This window comes from Rhinoraja longicauda, chromosome 38 (assembly GCF_053455715.1).
Source record: "Rhinoraja longicauda isolate Sanriku21f chromosome 38, sRhiLon1.1, whole genome shotgun sequence".
Taxonomy (NCBI): Eukaryota; Metazoa; Chordata; class Chondrichthyes; order Rajiformes; family Arhynchobatidae; genus Rhinoraja; species Rhinoraja longicauda.
Genome location: NC_135990.1, coordinates 17,352,608 through 17,362,324, shown reverse-complemented (window position 1 = coordinate 17,362,324; position 9,717 = coordinate 17,352,608). Strand labels below are relative to the sequence as shown.

General features: G+C 51.0%; 1 protein-coding gene across 2 annotated transcripts in view; it reads right to left on the bottom strand.

Moving 5' to 3' along the window:
• Positions 1 to 9,717, bottom strand: part of LOC144610992 (talin-2) — a 183,798-nt gene that overhangs the window by 112,097 nt on the left and 61,984 nt on the right. The window contains exons 15-17 of one of the 2 annotated variants that reach the window (XM_078430074.1): positions 9,460 to 9,573; positions 2,238 to 2,372; positions 320 to 448 (exon numbers count right to left, since the gene is read on the bottom strand). In XM_078430074.1, the coding sequence (XP_078286200.1) occupies positions 320 to 448; positions 2,238 to 2,372; positions 9,460 to 9,573 (378 nt within the window). The remainder of the gene's footprint in view (positions 1 to 319; positions 449 to 2,237; positions 2,373 to 9,459; positions 9,574 to 9,717) is intronic. The other variant, XM_078430075.1, reaches the window with a different exon arrangement.

Below are 9,717 nucleotides of genomic sequence, written 5' to 3'. Positions count from 1 at the left end.
GGGGGTGTGTGGGGTGTGTGGTTTTGGGGTGCGTGGTGTGTGGGGTGTGTGTGTGTGGTGTGTGTGTGTGTGGGGTGTGTGGTTTCGGGGTGTGGGGGTTATTTGTGTGGGGGGTGTGGTTTCGGGATGTGGGGTGTGTGGGGGGGGGTGTGTGTGTGGGGTGTGGGGTTTCAGGGTGGGGGGTGTATGTGTGGGGTGTGGGGTTTCGGGGTGTGTGGTGTTGAGGTGGTGCCACATGGTGCCACATGGTGCCACATGGAGCCACATGGTGCCACGTTACCCAGTGGGTGGAGATTGTGGGAGGGGTGGTCAGACTCACCGTCTCGCCGGGCAGTGGCTTGAGTTGCCCGTCAGCTGCGGCCAGCTTGGCGTCCTGGAGCTCGTACCTCAGGGTCTGTACGGACTGCAAGGCCGAGTCTATCTCCATGGGGCCGCAGGCTTCGTGGGCCTGTGCACGGAGGAAGCAGAGAGCAATGCCTAGTTACCACGGTGATGTGAACCTCCTCCACCTCCCACGACACGGTTCACCCCAACAACACGACTCCTGGCCTTCTGGCTGCCCCACTGGCTACAGCTGTGTGTAGGGGAGGGGGTGGAGCACAGGTTGTCCTGGTTGGGTTGGGTTGCTCCTGGGCCTGGGCCAAGCTGGCCAGAGGTGGGCTCTGCCCGAGCCGACTGCCTGCCCCATTTGCGGGGTTACCTTCATGCCTGGGTACCCCTCGAAAGGGAACACACGGTGTCCATGGGCACCATGGAGGCTTCGAGGACCGCTGGGCCTCGGCACCATGGGGGATGAATGCTCCTGGACAGGGATTGCCGTACATAGGAAGCAACTGCAGACGCTGGTTTAAACTGAAGATAGACACAAAATGCTGGAGTAACTCAGCGGGTCAGGCAGCATCTCTGGAGAGAAGGAATGGGTGACGTTTTGGGTTGAGACCCTTCTTCAGACTGAAACATCACCTGTTCCTTCTCCCCAGAGATGCTGTCTGACCTACTGAGTTAGTCCAGCTTTTTGTCACTACCTTATTATATAGAAAGGTTTAACAATATTTGGTCATTTTTGTAAGATGGTGGTGGTATTGTTTGTTTTGTAAATATTATTATTGTTAATAATTGGATAAAATTATTCTTGGAGTGAAGAAACTAAAAAAACATACAGCCTCCACTATCATCGATACGATACGATACGGTAGAACTTTATTCATCCTGGGATGGAAATTGGTCTGCCAACAGTCACAACACCCAACAAGGTACACGAACACTTGAAATTAAAATTAAATTACAAGTGAAAAAAAAAAGAAAAAGACAAGCGACTGTTGTCTGGCTGCCGTGTGCACAGCGCCTTCACCGGAACAAACAAACAAACAAACAAACGCAGGCTTGTCCCCTGGGCATAGGATTCTAAACTATAGTGCCCCCCCCCCACCACCGGGTCCCCCTTTGTTCTCCCACCGTCCCTCACGCCCGGTTCTCCCGCGCCAGGTCCCCATTGTTCTTCACGGCCCCCCCCTACGCTCATCGATCGCTGATCACGGGTCGATCGCGAGGCCCCACCACCGCCGAGACTCCCAGTGCCCCGAGACTCCCATTGCCCCGAGACTCCCACTGCCACCGAGTACATGGTGGTGGTGTACATCGTGGTGGTGTACATCGTGGTGGAGTACATCATGTAATGGTGTACATGGTGGTGTGTACATGGTGGTGGTGTACATGGTGGTGGTGTACATCATGGCGGTGTACATCGTGGCGGTGTACATCGTGGTGTACATGGTGGTGGTGTACATCATGTAATGGTGTACATGGTGGTGTGTACATGGTGGTGGTGTACATTGTGGTGTGTACATCATGGCGGTGTACATCGTGGTGGTGTACATCATGGTGTACATGGTGGTGGTGTACATGGTGGTGGTGTACATGGTGGGGGTGTACATCGTGGTGATGTACATGGTGGTGGTGTACATCATGGTAGAGTACATGGTGGTGGTGTACATGGTGGTGGTGTACATGGTGGTGGTGTACATGGTGGTGGTGTACATGGTGGGGGTGTACATCGTGGTGATGTACATGGTGGGGGTGTACATCATGGTAGAGTACATGGTGGTGGGGTACATTGTGATGGTGTACATCATGTAATGGAGTACATGGTGGTGGTGTACATCATGTAATGGAGTACATCGTGTAATGTACTCCACCATTCTGCATGAAACAGCCAGTGGCTGTCCGCGGTTACCCACCTTCTGCACAGATGTGCGTAGTTCGACCAGGCTGGTGGCAAGGTTCTTGGCGCACTGCCCCAGCTGCATGGCTGCGGCCTGGTCCGTCACCGTGGGCACCGCCGCCTTGGCTGACGACACCATCTTGCTTCCGGGCTGCAGGGGAGACACAAGGCCGCAGGTGAGCACAGGCGCAGTCTGCAGCAGCAGCGCATGGATGCACGGGACCACCGTGCAGGGGAGGACCTCCACCAGGATGGTGCCAGGACTAGAGGGCGTGAGCGACAGGGAGAGGTTGAGCAGGCTGGGTCTCTATTCCATGGAGCGCAGGAGGATGAGGGGCGATCTTATAGAGGTGTCCAAAATCATGAGAGGAATAGATTGGGTAAAAGCACAGAGTCTCTTGCCCAGAGTAGGGGAATCGAGGACCAGAGGACATAGGTTCAAGGTGAAGGGGGAAAGACTTAATAGGAATCTGAGGGGTTACGTTTTCACACAGAGGGTGGTGGGTGTATGGAACGAGCTGCCAGAGGAGGGCTTGGCAGGGATTATCCCAACATTTAAGAATCAGGCAGGTACATGGATAGGACCGGTTTGGAGGGATATGGACAAAGCGCAGGCAGGTGGGACTAGTGTAGCTGGGACATGTTAGCCAGTGTGGGCGAGTTGGGCCGAAGGGCCTGTTTCCACACTGTATCACTCTATGACTCCCGTCTCCCGAAGACCAGAGACAGGAGTGAGGAGCAAGGCCCGTGAGGAGAGTGAGGGCCGGTGGGAGTGAGGAGCAAGGCCCGGTCAGAGAGTGATCCGGGGTCCCACCTCCCAGGGTGGGCTGCAGGAGGGGCCTCCCCCCGGGTCATGAAGGTGGACGGGACGGACAGGCAAGGAGATGGATGCCAGTTCGTTGGATGATCCATATGAAGGAGGCGGCTGTAGGCCCTGCAGCAGCCTGGGGCTCGCCTGGACTGGGCTCCGCTCCACAAGACCCAGAGCTTTGCAATGCAAACTGACATCTGTTGCCTGCTTTCTCAGTGGACTACCTCTGTATACTTTACTAATCGGGGATTGTTCTTAGGTAAGGTAAAACTTTACTGAACTGTGTGTTTGCACATGTGACAATAAGCACCATTGACTAAAGGCCCCCAAACTATTGCTGCCAGCCAGACCCTCCAGAAGATGGCCACTGGTGTAACATTGGAAACACTACCGCTGATCCATGCACATGGATAATAGAGCCATAGAGTCCTACAGCACAGAAAGAGGCCCTTCGGCCCATCGTGTACGTGCCGCCCGTTACCAAACACAGTCTAATTTTAATCCCATTTTCCCGCATTTGGACCGTAGCCCTGAATGTTGTAGCATTTCAAGTGCCCATCCAAATGCCTCTTAAACGTTGTGAGTGTTCCCGCCTCCACCACCACCCCAGGCAGTGAGTTCCAGACTCCAACCACCCTCTGGGGTGAACAAGTTCTTTCTCACATCCCCCCGAAACCTCCCTCCCCTTACCCTGTATCTATGTCCCCTCGTTGTTGAACCTTCCACCAGTGGAAGAAGTTCCCCGCCATCTACCTTATCTATGCCCCTCATGATCTTGTACACCTCGATCATGTCCCCTCTCAGCCTTCTCTGCTCCAGGGAAAACAACCCCAGTCTGCTCAGTCTCTCCTCATAGCCGAGGCCCTTCATCCCTGGCAGCATCCTGGTGAATCTCCTCTGCACCCTCTCCAAAGCTATCACATCCTTTCTATAATGTGGTGACCAGAACTGTACACAATACTCCAGCTGTGGCCTCACCAGTGTTCTGTACAATTCCATCATTATCCCCCTACTTTTATATTCGATGCCCCGGCTAATGAAGGCCAGTAACCCATATGCCTTTTTGACCCCCCTGTCCACCTGTCCTGCTGCCTTCAAGGACTTGTGTACCTGTACTCCAAGGTCCCTCTGTACCCCTGTCTTCCCTAGGGTCCTTCCATTCATGGTGTACTCCCTCTCCAAGTTATTCCTGCCAAAGTGCATCACCTCGCACTTTTCAGGATTAAATTCCATCTGCCACTGCTCCGCCCATCTGACCATCTCATCTATATCCTCCTGCAGCTTGCAGATCCCTTCCTCGCTATTCACCACCCCCCCCCCCCCCCCCCCCCCCCCCCCCCCAGATGCTGGTTTAAACCAAGGATGGACACCAAATGCAGGAGTAACTCAACGGGACAGGACAGGCAGCATCTCTGGAGAGACGGAATAGGTGACGTTTCAGGTCTGTATCTGTATCGGTATCTTGACGTAAAATCACCGTCACTGGTTGTTGCATACGTTAGGAGGGTCATGTGCCAAGTTGCGATTAAATACTAAAGTGGGCCTTCAAGATCAAAGTCTTAATATCGATTGTTTCCAACTTGGTCTTGCATGTCTTAACGTCGGGTGCAGTCCGAATGTCGTGGTGGAGGGGATTCCATTGGCAATTTGTCTTTGGGTTCAGTGAATAGCTATAACAGTCTTTACTTGTTGGGATGATGTTGTATTTGGAACCCCCCGATTGCCTGGTCTGTGGTTGTCTGGAGGAATTAGCAGATTGAAGATGACTTTTGCTGTTGCTTGGAATAAACCTGTGCGTTTTTTTACAGATGGTCGTCAGGCGTAATTTAGTCCTACGGTCTTGAAGAGTTTCCCACTCTAGCTCAGCAAGGATTTTAGTGATACTGGACTCCCTACTGTAATCACCACGGTCAACCTTGCAGCTGTATTTTGAATTATCTCTAACTTGTCCCCATCTGTTTTGTGTTGTGGATCCCAGCCTATGGAGCAATGATCAAGTTTAGGTCTTATCAGAGACTTGTAGGCTATAGACTTGGTCTGTTACAATAGTAAATATTTCTCTCCAGTAATCCCAACATCTGTTTGCCTTGGTGGTTCTTTGGTTGATGTGAGTAGACCATTTCAAATCACTGCTAAGTTCCACTCCCAGGTAGGGTTGATGTTTCACCCACTCTTGTACTTCATGGTAACTGGATTCCTCCTGTGGATGACTCTCATACTGAAGCACTTAGAAGAATTGAGACAACTGCCAATCTCCTTCCCATTTGACTAAAGCATCAAGGTCTTGTTGGAGAATAAGAAAATAACTGCAGATGCTGGTACAAATCGATTTATTCACAAAATGTTGGAGTAACTCAGCAGGTCAGGCAGCATCTCGGGAGAGAAGGAATGGCTGACGTTTCGGGTTGAGACCCTTCTTCAGACTGAAGAAGGGTCTCAACCCGAAACGTCACCCATTCCTTCTCTCCCAAGATGCTGCCTGACCTGCTGAGTTACTCCAACATTTTGTGAATAAAAGGTCTTGTTGGAGTCTCTCCGAATCCTCCATGGATCGTGTTCTATTGTAGAGAAAATAATCATCCACAAAGAGTCTCACCTTTGAGTGGACCTTCGAAGGCAGATCATTGATATATTGCAAGAATAGTACGGGTCCCAGGACTGTACCATGGGCAACCCCAGGTGAGGATTTAGCTGTTGGAAGAAACACCCTCCAACACAACCTGTTGGTGATGTTTGTAAGGAAAGACTCAATCTACTTCAATGCGTTGTTTCTAATTCCAATGTGGCGAAGTTTCATCAAAGCGCATCGATGGGGCACGGAATCCAACGCCTTACTGCAGTCCATGATAATCTGATCCGCCTGGCCTTCATCATCCAAGATCTTTACAAGATCGTCAACAAGAGCAGATAGTTGAGTGTCACAGGAACGTCCCTTGTGGAAACCGTGTTGCACGTCGACTAGGATGTGATATTGGTCAAAATAATTAATGATATGATGATGCAGGATATATTCCAAAATCTTACATGGAATTGATGTCAACAAAACTGGTCTACAGTTACTTCTATCGCCTTTCTTGTAAAGCAGAGATACATTAGCATCACGCCAAGCATCTGGTAAACAGCCAGAATTAAATGATTTCTGAAAAATCTTAGATAACACTGGAGCAATTGAGGAGGCATATGCTTTCAGGATCTTCGCGGGAATGGCCTCAGGAACCAAAGCGTTGTTTGGATTCACATCATCATCATCATCATATATATACAGCCGGAAACAGGCCTTTTCGGCCCACCAAGTCCGTGCCGCCCAGCGATCCCCGCACATTAACACTATCCTACACCCACTAGGGACAATTTTTACATTTACCCAGCCAATTAACCTACATACCTGTACGTCTTTGGAGTACATCTTGCAGTAGCTTCTCAACACCCTGTCAGAATCAGGCATGTCAGGAAAATTGTGTCCTCGTTGGTAAAAACTGACCAAACTTGGTTGTTGAACACGTTTGCCTTGTCTTTAGCAAAGCTAACTTTGATACCATCAGATGAAGACAATGTTGAGACAACAAACACCTCTTGCTGTTTTGACCTGATGAAATTGCAGAACAGTTTGGTGTCGTTCCTCTCCAAACTCCCACTGATGGATATACGTCTTCTTGCCTTTCCTAATTTTCCTTGTGTCTGCGATACTGTTTGAAAATGTTCCAAGCTGTTGAAGAGCCAGGTTTCTTGCCTTTTCTGAACTGGTGCTTATTTTTACAAAAGTCTCTCTTGATGGAATTATTTATCCAGGGTAATTTCCATCTGGAAGAAGTCATTTTGGAGGGTATAAATTTGTCCATGGCATTCTGGACAACTTGGTTAAATTCAGTCACTAGCTCATGAAAAGTCTTTGGCTCAATGTAGTCAGCTTCTCCTCGAAGATCCTGAGCCTGTCCCCCATGTCTTCAAACCTGGCATTCTTGTAGAGAAAAATCTTGCGCTAGGCTGGCTGGACTAACTGAGGTTTCACTGATAGGTTTACAGTCACTGCCTCCTGGTTGCTGATACCACAAATTACTTCTGTCCACAAAAGATAGTGAGTTTGTGAAACACATTTCAAGGATGGTGTTAAGTCTAGTCGGGTCTTTCACTTGTTGATGTAAGTTGTGATCGAGTGCAATTTCCAACATTGCTTTACTTGGTCCAGCATAAGATCCAGCATAAGATCCACATCTCCCAGTCCACATCAGGAAGATTGAAACCTCCCAAGAGCCACACTGAAGGTTGAGGTGGGATTTTGCTCATCAGTCAAGCTGCTTCACATAATCAACATTGGTAGTTTGCGAGCGTTAGAAAACTCCCACATACATCGGCGTCATCCCTTGCATGCGAATGCTGACCCACATGCGAATGCTGACCCACATGCGAATGCTGACCCACATGCTTGCACTCTCTGTCATAAGGTCCATTTCTTCATCAGCGATGAGATTGTCTTTGACCTGCGATGAAAACTGCCCCGAGACCCTTCTTCAGACAGAGAGTCGGGGAAAGGTAAACGGGAGATGTACATGGTGATATAGAACACATTACACGATGTACACGGTGATATAGAACACATTCATACAATTACAGACAAGAGGATGATGCAGAACTCTCATCACAGAGAGAGGAGAACTTCTTCAAAGTCAGAAGAAGGGTCTCAACCTGAAACGTCATAGATTCATAGAGTGATACAGTGTGGAAACAGGCCCTTCGGCCCAACTTGCCCACACCGGCCAACAATGTCCCAGCTCCACTAGTCCCACCTGCCTGCATTTGGCCCACATCCCTCCAAACCTGTCCTATCCATGTACCTGTCTAACTGTTTCGTAAACGTTGGGATAGTCCCTGCCTCAACTACCTCCTCTGGCAGCTCGTTCCACACACCCACCACCCTTTGTGTGAAAAACTTACCCTTCAGATTCCCATTAAATCTTTTTCCATTCACCTTTATTCCTTTTTCTCCAGAGATGCTGCCTGACCCACTGAGTTACTCCAGCTTTTAGTGTCCATCTGCAATGTGATATAATGGCCTGATTATCTATTCTTTAAACATCGATCATAGTGGGAAGATCAGGGTGAAATCCACCCTGTATCAACGCTGGATGCTTACCATGAGCTGCAACAAGCCGAGGGGCTCCCACTGATGGTCTTGCCTGGGACTACACACCTCCACAGGGCAGCATTGCCTTTGTACCAGGTCAGCTGTCACCTGTCCCTGGAGTGGGGCTTGAAGCAGCAACTCACCCACAGAGGCAGGAGCCTGAGCCAGCATCACCCCTCCCCAACACCTGACGCCAACTGTCCCCATGTTGCACAACACCCACACTCTATACAACTCCTGCCACAATATTGGTTACTCTAACGTCAAGCAACCTTTGCTTTCCCTCTCTCTCCGTCCCTCTCCCACCCGAGACCTCTTGCTAATTTCTCCTTGTATTCCGGCGTTAACACCTCGTCCCCAGGCATTTGGATGGGCAAGGGCTGATTGGGGACAGTCAGCATGGTTTTGTACGTGGAAGGTCGTGCCTCATAAATCTGATTGATATTTTTAAAGACCTGACCAAAAAGGTTGATGAGGGCAGAGCTGTAGATGTTGTGTACATGGAATCAGTAAGGCGTTCGACAAGGTTCCGCATGGTAGGCTGCTCTGGAAGGTTAGATCGCATGGGATCCAAGGAGAGACAGCTGAATGGATCGCAAATTGGCTCCATGGAAGGAAGCAGAGGGTGATGGTGGAAGGTTGCTTCTCAGACTGGAGGCCTGTGACTAGAGGTGTGCCTCATGGTTCAGTGCTGGGCCCGTTACTGTTTGTCATCCACATCAATGATTTGGATGAGAACACACAGGGCAAGATTAGCAAGTTTGCTGATGATACAAAATGGGGTAGACACAAAATGCTGGAGTAACTCAGCGGGTCAGGCAGCATCTCGGGAGAGAGGAATGGGTGATGTTTCGGGTGTATAAAATCATGAGAGGAATAGATCGGGTAGATGCGCAGAGTCTCTTGCCCAGAGTAGGTGAATTGAGGACCAGAGGATATAGGTTCAAGGTGAAGGGGAAAAGGGGGTTGGGGAAAGAGAGGGGGTTGGGGGGAGAGAGAGAGCAGAGAGATGGGAGGGAGGAGAGAGAGGGGAGGGGTGAGATGGGGAGGGAGAGATGGGGAGGGAGAGATGGGGATGGAGGGGAGGGGAGAGAGGGGAGGGATGAGATGGGGATGGAGGGGAGGGGAGAGAGGGGAGGGGTGAGATGGGGAGGGAGGGGTGAGATGGGGAGGGAGGGGTGAGATGGGGAGGGAGGGGTGAGATGGGGAGGGAGGGGTGAGATGGGGAGGGAGGGGTGGGGAGAGATGGGGAGGGTGGGTGAGATGGGGAGGGTAGTGGGAGCAGGGTGGGGGGGTGAGTCTGACCTGCAGGAAGTTCTGGCTGGCGATGATGAGTGCCAGCTGGGCACTGAGGCAGTCCGTCTCGGCCTGGCTGCCCCGGACCCCCTGCACCAGCTGGGGGATGTGGTCCGCCACCGCCTGCAGGGGAGAGACAAGGTCAGCGTGGCGCAGGGCCAACCCACCCTCACCCACTCACTCACCCTCACCCACCCACCCTCACCCACCCTCCCACCCACACCCACCCACCCTCACCCACATCCACATCACCCCCTCCCCCCACCC